At 38.3% G+C, this 17,496-nt stretch overlaps 1 protein-coding gene across 5 annotated transcripts; it reads right to left on the bottom strand.

Annotated features, from left to right (window-relative positions):
• Positions 1-742: 742 nt before the first annotated feature.
• On the bottom strand, positions 743-15,596 carry LOC104440826. Of its 5 annotated transcripts, none has more exons than XM_010053807.3 (12): positions 15,432-15,596; positions 15,084-15,184; positions 12,220-12,449; positions 10,706-10,873; positions 8,877-9,243; positions 8,640-8,783; positions 5,324-5,476; positions 5,119-5,235; positions 4,850-4,930; positions 3,492-3,641; positions 1,474-3,178; positions 743-1,047 (listed from the first exon to the last, which is right to left on the bottom strand). In XM_010053807.3, exons 1-11 carry the CDS (start codon positions 15,496-15,498, stop codon positions 1,478-1,480), a joined length of 3,279 nt encoding a protein of 1,092 aa, XP_010052109.2. In that variant the 5' UTR covers positions 15,499-15,596; the 3' UTR covers positions 743-1,047; positions 1,474-1,477. The 5 variants fall into 5 exon arrangements, with proteins under 5 accessions (XP_010052109.2, XP_010052108.2, XP_010052110.2 ...); XM_010053806.3 differs by having other exon boundaries at positions 743-1,036; XM_010053808.2 differs by lacking the exon at positions 743-1,047 and adding an exon at positions 13,335-13,435 and having other exon boundaries at positions 1,190-3,178; positions 15,432-15,451.
• Between the last annotated feature and the right edge of the window lie 1,900 nt (positions 15,597-17,496).

Raw genomic sequence — 17,496 nt, 5'->3', positions numbered from 1 at the left:
TAAAATTAACAAAATAAGATGGCTCTCTGGACATCCTCATCGTATGTTTTAAAGTGTAATTAGTGGGTTATTAAGTTTAGATCAATTAAAGGAAATAAAATCGATTAAAGATAACTGGTTTAGAAACTCTACGGGAAAATTAAAAATTTCACAAAGGTAGGGGGATTATACGCTATATCTGCAAATTATGGGCCTGCTTACATGACGAGAGACCTTCTGATGATATATGATCGAGTCAATTCTCTAATTATTTATTATTATTATTTTTTGGCAAGATGTAATGCAAACCACTAAGAGACATCCCAGAACACTCAGACGCAAAGTCTTATTTGAGAGTCGAATTTGAAGGCCATTGCAGCTTCATTTTTGCACAACATGGTTTACTCGGCCACCTATTCCTATCTTTGCATGATGAAGGACATGAAGGTCGACGAGGAAATGATGATAAACTGAGACTGTTGCCCGCATCGAGCACAATGGAAAAGGCGCTGATACCAGATTCGGTCTCCCGAGAAGAGACAAATGGCAAACGTGACGTACATGGTAAGAATTGAAAGCAAGATCTTCATAATCTAACAAAGCACATTGTCGGCAATAGCCCATGCCTGCCACAGAATGTTTGAAGAAACGGTAGATGAGAAACAGGGCAGCAGAAGCAAGAGAAATACGAGGTAGAGACCTTACATGAAAACGTGGGAGAAAACCAAGTGAGATGTACGGAAGCTTTTGCAAGTTCACTCTATAATTGAACAAAGGAACTATCATATCGGTAAGCGAAAGCGTTCAACCAACAGGAAGTTGTCCTGCCATCCACATCTAATGATTACGTGTTTCATAATCAATTGCCAATTTACATTGCATATGTTACTTCCCCCTTGTATGCCCCCTACGCCATGATTAGCCGGGCAGCAACTCTGCAAGGTCCCTCGCCTGTGCAGTGGCGGCAGTTACACCAAAACGCCAGCATATACACTGTCTGAAATGCAGCTGCCTCGCATTACACGAGATCCATTATCAACACACCGGTCATCTGACTCTGCAGAACATCTATAATCAGTTGGTCAAGGTTTCATCCTCGAAACAAAAGATTCTCCTTTCTATAAGCAATTCTCGTTTGGAAGTTTCTTTGCCCCCAAAATGATTGTATGGAAGCTTCAGATGGATATTGTTAACAAAACAAACTCTAAAAGGCAGATGAATAATAAAGCAATTTTTCATTCTTTCACAAAATGCGTGACATGCATTCACTTCTGAATACGTTCTGTAGGATCCTGTTCAAGTGAGACACTGATGTACGCATTGAGCTTTACCTGGTCAAACATTCCAGCTGAAGACTATCTAAATACCGGAGTACAATTAGACTAATGTAATGTGATTCTACTTTCAATGAGCACCCATTGACAGGTTAACTTTACCCTTAACCCTCTGAACAATAACCACCAATAAGCAATTTGAACAACATTTTGTTGTTACCTATCTAATTCTCTGATGCAGAATCCACTGCCTCATGTACTCTGTCCCTTTTCTCTTCTTCAACTTCTGCCCCTTGCTGTATCTTCTGTTGCTGTACCCATGGCATCTCTGACTCCTGATTTTGATGTTCCGCTTGCTGTTCATCCAGTGTGTCAGGTTTCTGAGGGAATGGTTGTTGCAATGGCAATGGCAATGGCTGCTCTTGCTGCTGAAGTGGTTGGCTGTCATTTGACTGCTGATGCGGAAGTAGCTGTTGGACCTGCAGCTGCTGATATTGTTGATTTAGTTGCGGCTGCTGTTGCCACTGCTGCTGTGGATTATAAAATACCTGTTGCTGTTGATATGGTTGCTGTGAAAGTTGTTGATGTTGGGGCTGTTGCTGCTGAGGTTGTTGTTGCTGTTGCATAAATTGTTGTTGCTGGTAGTAATAATATTGCCACACCTGATTATACGCTACAGTATTCTGCATTTGCCCATATTGCTCAGTATTTTGAGGGGGGCACTGAAGCATCTGAGCTTGGGGGTATATTGCAGATTGTACAGGCAACTGAGATAGAGGTCCGTGAGCGAAACTCTGTGGCTGCACATTTTGCATAGGCCATGCATGAGGTGCCATTAGATTACCCTGAGTTGCAGCGTGAAATGGGTTCTTTGCCACAATTCCTTGCTGATTTAATTGACCTCCCATTTTACCTCGTCCATGACTTGACTGAGAAGACTCGTGTTGATATTGTGATTTCTTCCGCAAATGCCCACGGGATCCAAATCTGGAATCCCTGCGAACTCTGTCATGATGCCAGCTTTGACCCCTATTGGTAGGCTCATGCTGGTTTGGAAGTGACCCTGATGAATAATGATCTTGATGGCTTCCTGTATACGACGCATTGTTTGTTTGCCTTTGTGTATCAGCACCATCACAACCTTGACTGCCAAGTGGACTGAACCTCTTTGGATCCTGGTAACTCCTGTAACCACTCCCTGGCAAACTCTCATTTGACAGGCTGGTTTCTTGAGAACCACCAACAAGCAAGATTTCATTTGTTACCTGGGGCTCATCAGAAGTTTCACCACTACGAGAGAAATTAGAGATTGATCCAGAAGTTCTATCTTCTTGAGGATGCAAAGAAAGTGTTTCAAGCAAAGGTGGCATCGACTCGTTATTGGTTATGTCACGCCCTGATTGGTCATTGTCCTTGGAGCATGTTGAATCAGATTGAACTGACTCAGCTTCCTTAGCAGCTTCATCACCAACTATATCCACATCTGATCCATCGGGAGAATTATCTCTGGATTGCTGTAAAGCATTTTGAGCTCTCTGACTTTCACCATCATTAGATGCTCCAGAGTCTGGCTGATGTAATGCAACACTGTCATAATGAACCTCATGACTTGGCATTGGTAAACAATTGGATCTTTCCCCTGGGTTAACCTGCTCAGGCGATGGATCACCGTCTCCTTGCACTGAAGATCCCTCCTCCTGAACGGAATGCTTTAATGGGATTTTACAGCAGTTATCTCCCAACAATTCATCGGGCTCAATCACACATGATCTTTGCTTCTCTTCCGTGACAATCTTGAAAGATTTTATAGTGGTACAAGTAGTCACTTTGGAAAATACACTTGTCCTCAGAGAATGAGGAAACTTTCTTACATGCCAATTCCATGCCCTCATTACATCATAAATGCTTCCACACTGATCAACATACTGCCACCGAAAAATCATCTCAAGCAAGTTACTAATGAGCCTGTCCGATTGTTCAATACAAGGTCATATGAGGTAACATTGGGTTTCTAAAAGAGTATCAGAAGAATTGACCAAACCAAAGGAAAAAGACAAATAAATTCAAGACAATATACCTGCACTGTGATTGTAAAATACATTATTGACCAAACAAAAAGACAATACTATGAAAAGAACACATGCAAATGCCCTTCAACCAAATCAAAACCCATAAAAGTCCTATTTGGGTCTTCAATGAATGCTAAGCATGACTCAGATAGAGTTTCACGAGTTTCACCTTTAGGTATAGGTTTGATATATCCTCCCCATCATTTGAGTCCAAAACTTGAGATTCGCTAGATTGCGAATACAATGCATTGGCTATAACAGTCTCAACGACATTTATAAGTTCCATCCCTTCATGGCTCATTGCAAATCTTATCAATTCCTGGAATCAGAGTAATCAATACCAATCAGCAATTACATGTGATTAAGGTGAGTTCATCAAAAGTGATCATATAGTAATGGCAATACCAATCTTTATGCATGGAAAAATTCCAGTAACCGTTTACAGCAATACAGTTTTGCTATATTTTATGTGAAAGCACCAAAAGAAAACTTTGCCAACTGGTGGCTTCACCATCACAGCTAAGAGCTGAGATATGACAGCAGAAACCAAGTTCAAACTTCGAATTTGGAACTCCCGAATCTTTTTTTGCCATAAATCCCGATTTCTACCGGTGGTTGTTGCCATCAAGGGCCACAAAATGATGTTCTTGACAGCCAGGGCAAACAATGGCCACACCAAATTTGACTGATAGCTGCTTACCAATCAATATGCCAAGTCTTTCATCAAGTGTTTATGCTTCCCATCTTCCTCTTTACTTTCTTCCGTTTCTGCTGAGTATTCTATCTTGGAGGGCCTACATTTCTTTTCTTCAGAATGCATCCCCCCCCCCCCAAAAAAAAAAAAAAAAAACAACAACAACAAAAACCAAAAAAAGAAAAGGAAAAAAAAAATAGAAAAGGTGCAGTGACCAGTTCCTCCCAGTTTCCAGTAAAAATAAATAAATAACAATATTAATAATACTGATAGTAATAATCCACTTATAATCCTCTCTTAGTTGGGTTAATGGATTATTTAATTGCAAATGATAAGAGAATGTATGTGTCTTTAAAAGAAGCTGCAAATCACATACGCACAGTGTACCAAATTACTTACAATGGTACTGCTAAAGAACGCAATGCTATGGTAGCATGACCCCCGCATTAAACCGTTGGGTAATGGTTCAGTGGATCTCTAGGTTCATGTTAAGCCAGTAATGTCAAAAGGAAAACAAGACCTATGATTGGCATCACACAGAGCATTCGCCAATAAGTTGCCACCTTGGGGTTTCGAGCACATTATAAAGCCTTCTTTGCACTCATTCACTCCATCATATGTGAAAGCTCACAAGAGAAAATCTAAATAAATGCAAAAAGAGGTACCACCCAACTGAAAAACATATAGTTAAAAAGAGCAATAAGGAATGTCATCGAACCTTCCAAACTATTTTCAAACATAATACAATCCATAGATGTGACAAAAGTATATATATTTGAGGATACAGGGTAAGTGAGGAGGGAACTTGATTAGGATGATGAGGGATGAAATACCTCATAAAGCAATTTGCAATGTGGCATATGCTTAATAGCATCTACCAGGACATCTATGGCTGCATGTGCACTGCCAGTTGTCTGTAAATATGAGGAAACAAAAAAGACAAGCATATGTCAAAAACAATATACTGATATTGAACTTGCAGAGAATTCACAACATTGTGAAATGGCACATGCAAGTGTCCAGCATTACATAAGCACTATAAAGTAGCATGAATAGAACAGCAATATTATTCATCGGAACTTCAAGTTTATTGCAATCATACCAAATACAAATGTTGTGAATAATGCACATATAAAGTGGGTAGAGAACAAAATTCTCTGTTTGATATGGCCTTTTCTAGTGCTTCTTTGTATATCTTCGATGCAGTCACAAGGTTTCCCTGTTAATGAAGAAAAAGGATTAGGAATGAGACAACTATTATCCATGAAATAACAAATTCAGTTGTGCCAATTGATTTGGTGACCCACCCATCGTTTCTCCATGTTTGCTTTCATGATGACATCTTCCACTAAGTCAGTATCCAGCTCTGTACGAATATGGACAAGAGCAGCACGTGCGCCTGACACATCACCTATTTTCTCCTTAAATCTGGCATTGTATGCATGGATCACCGGAATCCTCTGTAAGGACATATGACAGGGCAAATAAGCTCTCTCTCCAGAATGAATAAATCATTGTCTCAGCTAATCTCATTAAGACAGAGAAATAAAATCACAACCATGAGGAAGTAGTTTCCATAAAGTCCTGTTACTCATGTCAAAAGAATAACTGGTGAAGATCAGTGCACTGCATACCATGCACGGGCCCTCTTTCTTAATGTACCATACTGTCTATGTGGTATTAAAAGGGGTCCATACATATTGCAATTAATATGTACCTTTGGAGATGGTGAAAAATATTAGATTAGCTTGAGCAATTGATCAAGTGAATGAATCCACCCATTTGAATTGAGGACCCCCAACCTTCTTGAGTAGCCACTCAATTGAAGGGTTGTATAGGGTCTTTGTTATTCTATGTTGTTTCTTCATTGATGTCTGTGGGCAAGGAAAAGTTTCCAGTGAGCTTGTTTAATAAAGTATGTGCACTTGCAAGGAGGGTTGTGGTCATCCAGTCTGACTTTCCATCAGTCAATCCCTAGATGGTGCTCTTAACACGATTTACCAAGATCTAAATGTATAGAGTTACCCTGATCGCTTTAAAAAATCCAGGAAATTGTACAGTAAAAACTGCATATATTGCAAACACTGTACTGGAATGGGCACTGACTTCATGACAATATTGGAAATCACCAATTTTCAGTGAAACACAATGAAAAAGCAATCAGCATAAGAGTGATAAATCTGGGTATCAGTCAATCCTAGAGTGGCCTCTACATTCTTCTAGAAAAGTCAGACATATGTATTTAGAAGCAAGTGGGATGTGTTATTGCTGTCACTATTCTAATATAACACATTCCTCTAGCAACAATAAAAGCTAGCCACTGGAATTTGAAAATCTTATACCATTTAGAGTTTTGTGTTGATTCATCTTGAGTACCAAGATAACTAAGCATACAATAATCCAATGTAGTGTAGTTAAGCATCATGACTAACACAAAATAAATAAATAAATAAAACCTTTTTTTGGTTTTGGGGGGGGAGAGAGAGAAGGGGGGTGGTTTATTTAGGTGCTCCCTTCGAGCCCGTTCCTCCTACCTTATATTCAGGATTATCTTAACAGTCAAAGAAGGAATTTACTCTCCTGCTTTAATTACTTGACTCAATTGACTAAGCCTTAGTTATACCAAGGTTGAGAACACATGTCACTTCTTTTCGTCTATTGCATGATGCATTATAAATTCATGCCATCACCAAATTCCTTTTTACATAGAAAACTAAGACATCACATCAACTAAATTTTCCTACAGAACCATCAAAAAAAAATTCACTACTTGGAAAACTCTATTGACTACGGGAACGGTCACCACTGCCACCTCACTCAAGCTTTATCGCACCAACTAAGCCAGTTACATGATTATATCCTATGCCACCACTCTTTTTTTTTTTTTTTAATCAAGTCTTTAAAAAGTTCCAAATATTCAGGATCGCTTTTTCCAGTCTCTTGCAACATACTTTCAATCTTCCCTTGTCCCCATTTACCTTGCATTTCCATCAAAGTTCCATCTTGACAGTGGAGCATAGAGACCACTCTTCAGCAAGCCACCTCAACCAAGTCTCCTTCATCTTTTTCTCAATGGAGACTGATGCCACCTGATCCTTGAACACCATTATTCCTAATCCTATCTTCTTTATTTGCCTACATGATGAAGGAAGCATCTTCTCCCCACCACTCTTTTTTTCACACATTAATGCTCCATCACCCCACTTTGCATGCCATAAAACAGCGCTACCTTGTTGTCTTCTGACAGAACTTTAGGTGATGTGGGAAAGAGTGAAAATTGAGGATTGAAAATTTGAGTGGAGAAAGGGGAAATTTTGAAACTAATATAAGAAGGGAGAGGCGATGCAACTTAAAATTCTAGATATTTACTAATCAAATTGTCCTTCCTGACTCCTCCCAAGTATAGGATAAGCAGCCAAATCACACACAATCATTCATTATTGAAACTGATAGCCCAAACTAAGTGCATCCTTATTTCATCCCAAATCCACTTTCCGTTTAAAATTCCCCACCACTCTCTTTTCATGTCATTCTATTTGCCATGTTGCAGCAAGAAAACATCCACTCATCCACTAGCCATAAATTAACGGTTATGGCAATACATTCTTGCAATTCCAAACTACATCTTAATAGCCTGATCAGTTAATTAAATTTACCATTCTCCAGAATAAAGAAACTCTCGTGCAAAACCAAATAATTAATCCTGCTAAATGAAGTCATCAATTTTAGGGTTAACTGCACTTTTCTCCCCAAAATTATGTGTTTGTCTCAATCTGCACCATATTGCTTCCGATTTTTCTAGTTAGCACTTTGGTCTCTTCAGACAACCCCAAATTTCCATTGCTAACAGGAATCTGCCAAGCATTTGTCACCAGATCCCAAGTCATTCCCCTCTGTTTCACAGATCTGTAAATTGATATTCTCATTGGCTCCACTAGATTAGGCAATTGACTGGAATTCATGCACAAAAATGTTGTCAGAATCAAACTAAACAACAAACTAGCTATTCGAGTCCAAAAAGCATAAAAAGTGACATTTTGAAGTTGGTGAGATTGAGTTATGCATTACCATATAACAAAAGTAAGAACAAATTTGCCATCATCAGTAACAATTTCATAGTGACTGAAAAGACTCCCTTACATTTTGAAAGTATGGTGGAATAAATTAAACAACGGGGAAGGGGTGTGGAATCTAAGACAAACACCAAATCTTGGGGGCCTAGCATTATCAACCATAAACCATATTCAACAAAAATTGCAGTTTTAAGCATCTCCATGCATGCTATAAACCTCAAATCTTGGGCACATGTCATTTATGGTTGACAATAGTCAACCAAACTAGCATTTTGAAGCATCTTCATGCACGCTTTTCTAAGATTAGAGTTTGTCATGTTTGTCTCTTTTTCCAGTTCTTGCATGCTCCTGACATACTTGAACAATTTCCCTTCCTTTTTATCTTATCCAAAAAAAAAAAAAAAAAAAGGAAAAATGTGAAAAGATAACACTATGTCTCTAACCCTTCTGAGAAAATAGGACAGCAAAGAAATTAATAATAAACGATTCATAAGACAATGTCATTGCAGCATTTATTGAAAATCTAAATATAAGTAACGGACAAGCTTACCTTGAGAAAAATGCCCACTGCCCTGTCCAATGCAGAGTTAGCCAACTCTCTTCCTCCTTTGGTTTCCATGAAATGCACATAACGCATCCAAAATTCAGGATAGTTTGCAGCAGGAATCAGACACCTCTCATAAAGTTTAACAACCTACAAATTATCAATCTATGCCAACATAAGAAATAATGGGGACCAAAAGTTCACAGTTGGCACAGGAAGAAAGCACTCGAATGCCAGTATTACCCAATCAAAATCCTCTTGCTTCTCAACAAAATCCAAATATTTATGCCAATTTTCCACTTGATTGTCATCAAGTGGCTTCATATGGAAATAAGATCTCCGAATGCATGACTCAAAGCCACGAATCTTTTCATCCATTTGGTGTGACTCCTTGTAAAGCTTTTCTCCTATTCTCATGTACTTGTGAAGTGCCCTCGACCTATCCAGGCCATTGGATGAACCCAACAAATTTCCAACCACATTGGCAATTTCCTCATCTTTATAAAATATTTGCACTTCACTCTGGATCTCACTTTCGTGGTTGAATTCCAAGTCAGGCTCACTTGTGCTTACCATCTCCTTTTTCCAAATGGTAACTAACTTCTTAAAGCTGAAAAGGCGAAAGAAGAAAGACAGATAAAGGAAGTTAACAACATAGAACAAAATAAATATCCAAAAGCATAGCAGGTACATGTGAAAAGTATTCTCTTTTCTTTTCTATTTTTCATGAGATCAACATAGAGACAATGCCATAACACAGTAAATGGAACATAAAATCGACTATGAATTGCCACCTCCAAAAAGGAGGTGACCTGGTAAGGCAACTTATGAGAGAGCATCCATCAGAATTGGGGTGTCTTGTTCATCTTTAAGGAACAGGTGTAGCTGTACAATATTAAAAGACAGAACATGCAGATCCTTATTTAGATGTAGCCATTGAGATAATTGAAGTACAAGTCATAACTTTCCACTGCATCATGCCATGATCTTACCAAACACAGAATTGACAGTATTGTACATGAATATGCAGATCAAATTTTTCAATATTTTGTAGTCACTCAATTATCCTTCAGTTATTATTAATGAACATAATAAGGCAGGCAAATAATGATTCAGTGCCCTCTTATAATTCATCCAAAAGAGGTGCTATTTTTCTCCCTGAGAAAAGGTCAATGATCATTTTAGAGCTCTCAATCACGTGTTTATGGTTTATATGAAGGTTTGTTAGGTGCTAAGAAAAATGGCAGGAAATTCACATGCTCAGACATGGCTGTTATGTAATATAGCTTTGTGCTCATATCAATTACATTCATTGTCTCGACTTGAGTTCCTACAAGTTGCAGCAGGGATGTGACTTCCACTAAGCAAAGCATTAGCTAGGATCCAAACCTCCTATTGAACCATATATTGCAATCTGAAAGAAGTTGCTACAACTTGCTATCTATGGCCAAATCTACAAATTATGGTCATAAATACAACTTATCTATGCTCTGACTTGGCTGTTATGTAATCAAACTTAGTGTACATATCAATTACATTCCTTATGGTGAAGTGTGTCCCCAAAGGATGCAGCACGTCATTTGCACTAAGCAAAGCATGAAGAGCTAGGATTCAAACCTCCTATTCAATCATGCACATAGGAATCTGAATGAAATTGCTGCACATTGCGATCTATGGCCAAATAAATGAATATTGGCCATATAAACAACACAAAGGGTTCCAGCTAAGCATTATCACTTATTACAAGTTCGACACTTTCCCATTACTATGCAGAATAGGTGCTTTACCTAGATTTCACAGTTCAAACTCTCACAAAATAGGCTTCTTTCACCAAAAATTAAGAAATAAGGTACCAATATGCTGGGTTTGCTGTCAGACCATGGAGTAGAATGAATAGTGCATTACTAGCAAACGTTTCTCCAACAAAGACTTCAAATCAAGAAGGGTTAGAGACAATACAACTTGACATGAAATGGAAAACATAATAGGTCAAAAGAAAAAGGCCTAAAATTAACATCATATCACTCCTTTTGTATAAAATCTATTTGCAAGGCTGAAGCTCAGAGAAATACCTGTCATAGTAATGTTGTAACTTTTTGGTAGAAAATCTCAGAGTCTGCACATAAATCTGAGTGAGATAGCTCCACTGTTGCTGGGATAGTTCAAATTCAATGTACTTATCCCACACGGAATGACACAAGTAATCCTTGCCAACAAATGACAATCCCCTTCTGAACAATCTGTTAGTTGATGGTCCGTCAAAGGTGTTAATCAATTGAAGATTCATGTTGCTTTCTTTTGTTAGCAAAAAAAAAAAAATCTCAGAATATTATGATGAGGATGACAATGACGATGCAAGAAGTAAATTAATTGTTGAATCACACTATAAGTGATATACCTGGAATAGTCTTATCTCACTGCTAAGGTCGCTAATCAACCACTCATCATTCAAAGGTGAGGAATTCTAAGAAGATGAAAATGAGAATTAGGCCTCAAGCAACTGACAAAAAGAGGCTTGCCCCTCCACACTCGTAGCACTGGCGTGTTCTCAAGATGAGCACAAATAAGCACATGCAAACGAGCAAACACACACAGAGACAAGCAAGCACACAAACTCACACAAGCACAAGCATGAACAGAGAGAGACAGAGAACAGCCCCAAACACTCGCTTTGAATGGACTAGAAGATAAACCTTGTATGAGTTCAGCAGGCAGTAATCTAAAAAGATCAGATCACTAAATTAATAATTGGGTAACATATAGAGTACTCTACAATTGAAAACCAAATATTCCAATTTAAAATAGAGCATACAAAGTATCATCAGAGTAAGTTGAGGATAATTTTGGTTATTTTTCCATTTTTGCTAGAAAACGTTGCAGCATACACTCAAGAACATAAACAATAAATCCATCTCCAGTAATGGTTCCACATAGTACAAAACACAAGAAACTGATCAGCAGTTCAAAAAAGTTTCAGCATATGAGATTATGTGCAACAATATCACGTAGCTAACTAACTATATAATGTCAAAAGATTTATAAAAATTTTAAAAAGGTCTTGTTTTGCTAAAGGAATATATATCAATATACAAAGTGGCATAAATGCAGAAAGCAATGTAGTTTATGTGTGTCATAAATGGAAGTTCAGAGAAGCACATCTTCAAAATGATGACCATTAGAACACAATTTGACTTTTGTTGAAAATTTGAGAGATGCAATGAGAGTCTACAACTCGATCTAAACAAAAAGTGTTGTACCAACAAATCACCTCCGGATGGCACACCCACAGGGTATACACATATCTAGTAATCTTTTCTTTCCCTTTCTTTTTCAATGTTTGGAATGGAAAAATTTAAGTTATTTCAGTAATAAGAGATACTTCTCATTAAAAATTCATTAAGGATTCCTTGTCAAAGATCAGCTAAGAACCTAAAAGTAAAAATCCAAGTCTAATCCTCAAGTAGCACTAACAATCATTCATTTTTGCATTAAAGATAACTGTAAACATCAACAATATGGAAGCCTGGAAGACATGATGGCTGCAGGGCTATTGATCAAGTTCTTAAGCATGTAGAACTGCCATTACCTACGAACATCATCTGGATCCTCAAAAGCCAACATGCTGAAGTGACAGTACTCCACCCACACATCAACTGAATAAGTTGCTGACAGTACAGCTTGTTCAAACACATCAACAACCTTTTCAATACTGCACAAGCGCATAGTGTGATCTGCATACTTCCTCCAGTATCCATGGCACAATGGGAACTCACACAAGAAAGAGTCATACACCAGGCGTAATTTCTCTATGTCATCCTGCGCAATATATCAAACAAATGCTATTGACATAAGCAAATAATTCCATAATTTCTCGTAATGATAAAGAAGTTTCAACGGTGCTTGCTGATTCACACGGTGTTCCTTTTCCTTTATTGGAGGAAAAGAAAACAAAGGACCTTTGTGTTTAGCCGCCACCATTGAGTTTTACTTCAGATTGATGCATTCCCATTAAAAGGCATAATGGCCATTGGCGAGCTATTGAACTCTAAATCATAAAAACAAGGCAAATGTAGTTTCATCAATAAATTTAATCTATTGATCATAGACTGCATGACAGTACTTAATGCACATCTAATATAAATCATGACGCACTTAAATTGAGAATTTGCAAATAGAACTGCTAAATCAACAGAAAAGAACATATTTTCTTAGGAAATAAGAGATCTTGAATTAAATATGGACATTATTGACCACCAAAACTCATGGCTTCTAAGTGTCTTTCAGGACCATAAGTAAGTGAGGTAGTTAAAATTGCTTTTCCACTTTAAGGATGGTGGCTTACCCTTGAAACATGAAATTAGATCATAGATGACAATCTCATAGAACCAAAATAACATGACTTAATAAAGCCATGATTCCGTAGAACAGACATATGAGTAAGTATGAGGAGTGGAAGTAGATATTCAAAAGATCAACTTGATAATGCAGAATGCACATCCATACAAGTAATAACAGAAGCACTCAAGCTATTTTTGGAGTCATTACATCTATCTAGTTACTGAAAAGAAAAACATATGAGGAGCATGGACATATTTTGGACCAAGTTATGAATGTTCTTCACAGGAACCGACTTTTTAATCTAATCTTTTTATGAAACTCTGATCAGAGAAGGAAACAGCTATAAGGGAGTAATCCTTGTACCTCAAGCCATGGGTGATGCTTGTAGCTTTTGATGTATTGGCCTCATTTTGCAGGAGATTCTTTCAAAATTTCAATACTATCACTAGTCTATAAAAGAATGCCTGAAAAGATTTGAATTCGAGTGATCACTGGATGTGCACAATACCTTTTATCAAATTGGACAGCAAATCATTAAGGTGTTGTTTTGGTACTGCCAGAATCTTAGCAAGTTTACAAGGTGAAATGATTTAATAGCAATTTGATTTTTTAACTCTATGGAATAGACTTTAAAATTTATCATCAGCGATATCATCTAGCATTGAAGAATCCTTTCTGTTTACTCAGAACATGGCTCATATAATTTAAGCTTTCAAGGTCCAGCTTAACAACTGCTATTTATTGGAAGTTTAATTTTTCCATGAAAAAAATCTATGGAGACACAAAGTAGTAAATGCACTAAGTAAATTGACCATGTTATCGTTAGATATCAGCATGCAATTCACATGGTTTAAAGAGTTAGAGAGAAGAGGGTACGTGATTGCCATTCAAGATGCATGAAGGCCTTTTGGTTCGAAGAAATTAGAATGCACACAAATAATTCTTCTCGCAGAGAAATTATCATAAATCTCCATTAAAATGCTTGAGGAATTAGTAACGATTAATGATGGTGGAAGACAGCTATAATTGGCCCAAGATGTATAATGATGATTAATGATAACGTTGAGATTCCCATAACCAATCTAGGAACATGAACAAGTGCTGTGGATCAACACTGCAACATAGCAAGGGTAATTATCTATTCCAGAATGTCCACTTCTTTCATGCTGCTAAGATTTCTTTGAGTAGTAAGACAAGACTTGTTTGGAGTTGCCCTGATATTTGCACTTCAAAGATTTTCAACTGCTGGGTCATTCACTATTTCAAAGGAACAGATTCGGATGGAGTTGCTAGTGCTAACTTCCTATATGAGATTATGCTGATTGCCAACATCAAATAACTCCTAAAATAATTATTGGTGAATCGACTGCGTATCCCAGCTACCAACAATTAGTAAAAGAAGCTGGGGATAACATCTTTGAAGATGTATCCCTAGAATCACCAAAGCTTCCTTCTTTCATTAAATGGTTGCCAATGCAAGGAGATTGACATGAGAAACTGTGAAAACTCTAAGAGTGACACTATTCTTTTATGGTTAATATAATTTAAGGCCTACCCCTTCTTACTATACTTTCCCTAAAGTATACCTGTCTTCTTTATCTACATTGAAAAATGGAATCTCTTGCACGTGAGGTCATGTATCTAACATGGAATTTCAGTGCATTGTACCGGGGGAAATCCTGTACAAGAAAATCTGGGCCCAGGCTCATCTTAAGCCTTTTAGATCATTGATTATACGAGGATATCTAGACACTGGCCAATCATAGGGGAGGCAAACATCACCCAATTTTTACTCAAGCGAAACTAACAAGTGGTTAGAAGGCAAAGTACTTAATGCTTTGAAATTCAGACCTTCTTAAACACAACGGCAGATAGACATTCGGAGCATATTCTCACATCAACCCAACCGTCCAAACTTTTGGAATTCGAAAACTATCAAATTAGTAAAGCCGATATCCTCAAACAAAAGTTCCAGGCCTAGGATCAACCAAATCCGAAGGGAAACACGCTCTACTCCGCGACATTAATGTCAATTACACGCAGGCAGTGTTCAGTTCAAGCACGTCAAAATGCAACGTCCACAGAAGTTTCGGCGGGGAACTGTGGACTCACAGGATACGCATTCTCCACGGCCGAGATCAGCGAAGTCCAATCGTCGAAGCTCAACGAGCCGCCCGCCACGAGACCGCGAAGCTGGACCTCATCAAAACCACCTGAAGAGGGGAAAACAACAAAGACAAAAGAGCAGCAGCAGCAGCATAAGCCTGACGCTCGAACCGGCCAAGAAAGTAGTCAAACATCACGAACTCGCGACAACCGCAACCGCAACCGCAACCGCGTCGCGCGCGATTTGCTTCAGGCGAAATCGTCGGATTCCGGCTCGGAGTGCGTCGCGACGGCGAGCAAGACGCGATCGATAGCGCTCGAAGAGCTCGCCGGAGAGAGAGAGAGAGAGAGTACCGTCGAATGTGTGGGACGCCATGGGAGGGGGAGGAGGAGGAGGAGATTGGGGAGCCTCCACCTCCATCGGACGAGAAGAGCTTCGCGCCGCCGTCTGTCGCCGCTAGCCGGAGTAGAGACTGAGAAGAAGCCCGCCGGAGTGGCGGACTGTAAAAAGCTGCTTCCTTTTATTTTTCCTTTTTTTTCTTTTCCTTTTTGGGATATAAAAACAATTTAATTCGTTTCTCTTCTTTTTTCTAACTGTTTTTTTTTTTTTTTAAACCAAAAAAAAATGTGAATCACTAGGGTTTGCCAAGAACGACTCAAGGGCACGGCCATCGTCCCTCCATCTACGATCCTTCTAACATAGAATAGGGAGATGGGGATTTAAATCTCCACATTTTCAGGAAATTGGGGTGAAAATGATTTTGTTTCAAGAGTGGATTTCGACTCATACGCCCTGTAAGGATACAGAGCAAAATTCTAAGAGTGAACGTTAGAATAAGAATAAAGTAAAACCAACTAAACAAAAAAATGACGTACTTGATTTTTTTCCTCAAATTCAATTTTTTGTTTTACCGTGTTTTCCAAAATAAATGGCACCTTCAATCTAATTTTATTTGATTTTGACCACACGAAAAATCCAATTTATCTAATCAGAGCCGTGTGTGCTTGTAAATAATGTGTATGACGTTTCTTCATTTTTCAAATTTTAAAATCTCGCCCAATTAAGAAAAAATCTAAAAAGTTCCCTCTTCGGTAGCACCTAAAAAGTTGCTTATAGCAGATTGAATATTATGTATAGAGAACGTATCCATTTTTCCAGTTGGTAGCTCTTTCTTTTTTATGCAATGAGCATAGCAAGTCCGACATGATCATGATACATTTATATGTGTTTGTGTGTGTGCCATGTTGCTCATCACGAGCATGGCCACAATCACATCGCATTAAAATATCATACAAGAAATAAAGAAACCTAGCCAAAACCTACGAACCATTCATCGCCAATGTTGTGGATCGAACCACATGCTTGTAACCCATAAGCCTCTATCGTCATGTCACAAAGAGTGCTAAAATGGAAAATATTATCTAAAAGGAAAAAAATCACCAAAAATCTCAAACTTTGTCTAAAGTAATAAATTTACCCCAAACTTTCTTTTGTGACATGAAAAAAATCTCAAACTGTTCAAATTGTGACATATTTACCCCATTAAGGGTATTTTTTTTTTTATGTTTTTCCTTTTTTCTTTTTTTCTTCTTCTTCCCTCCACCGGTCATGGCGGAGGGAAGCCAGCGCCCGACGCTGGGTGTCCGACGAGAGCTGCCCTCGCCGGCGTCGGGCGAGAGCCATCCTTGCCCTCGCCAGATCTGGAGAGGGCACCCCTTGCTTGAGTCCGACGAGAGCATCCCTCGCCAGGCCCTCGCTAGCCCAGCTGAGGGTTGCCCTTGCTCGACGCCAACGAGGGCCGCCCTTGCCTGACACCAACGAGAGCAACCCTTGACGAACCCTGACTTCCCTCCATTGGCTCCACCATGGCCGACGGAGGGAAGAGAGAAAAAAAAAAAAAGAGAATTTTTTTTAAAAGTAAAAAAGACCAAAATGGCCTTTAATTTAGGGTAAATGTATTACACGATAAAAGTTCAGGGTTTTTTGTATTACCAAAAAAAAATTAGGATAAATGTGTCACGGTTAGCAATGTTCAAGATTTTTCACGTCACAAAAGAAAATTTTGGGTAAATCTGTTACTTTAGGCAAAGTTGAGGGTTTTCCGTGGTTTTTTCCCTATCTAGAATAACTTATATCTATGATTAGTGACTAAGTTTTACTTATATTATCATCGTGATTAAACTAATTTATAAGACTAAATTGACCACTAATTGCTAGCCAAATTATATTAAACTATGACATTTGTCTTTGTGACCCATTTCTATTTAGCTTTCATTTGCATATGATATAATACAAGTATTGCAAGCAACAAGGAGCTATAGAAGTCATCCATTCAGCAAGTATCACTAAAATTGTGAAATTAGATGCCAGAGTAGAGATCATTATGACCAGCAAACATTTATCTCCTTTTGTTAAAAT

This window comes from Eucalyptus grandis, chromosome 4 (assembly GCF_016545825.1).
Source record: "Eucalyptus grandis isolate ANBG69807.140 chromosome 4, ASM1654582v1, whole genome shotgun sequence".
Lineage (NCBI taxonomy): Eukaryota > Viridiplantae > Streptophyta > Magnoliopsida > Myrtales > Myrtaceae > Eucalyptus > Eucalyptus grandis.
This window is presented reverse-complemented; position numbering and strand designations above follow the sequence as displayed.

What these genes read in the sequence shown, in the direction of transcription:
- LOC104440826 (XM_010053807.3), bottom strand. Translation starts at nt 15,498, where the DNA reads ATGGAGGTGGAGGCTCCCCAATCTCCTCCTCCTCCTCCCCCTCCCATG. An exon ending in GGCGTCCCACACATTCGACG is followed by an intron (nt 15,185 to 15,431) that starts GTACTCTCTCTC and finishes TCCCCTCTTCAG; the next exon opens with GTGGTTTTGATGAGGTCCAG. An exon ending in CCGTGGAGAATGCGTATCCT is followed by an intron (nt 12,450 to 15,083) that starts GTGAGTCCACAG and finishes TATATTGCGCAG; the next exon opens with GATGACATAGAGAAATTACG.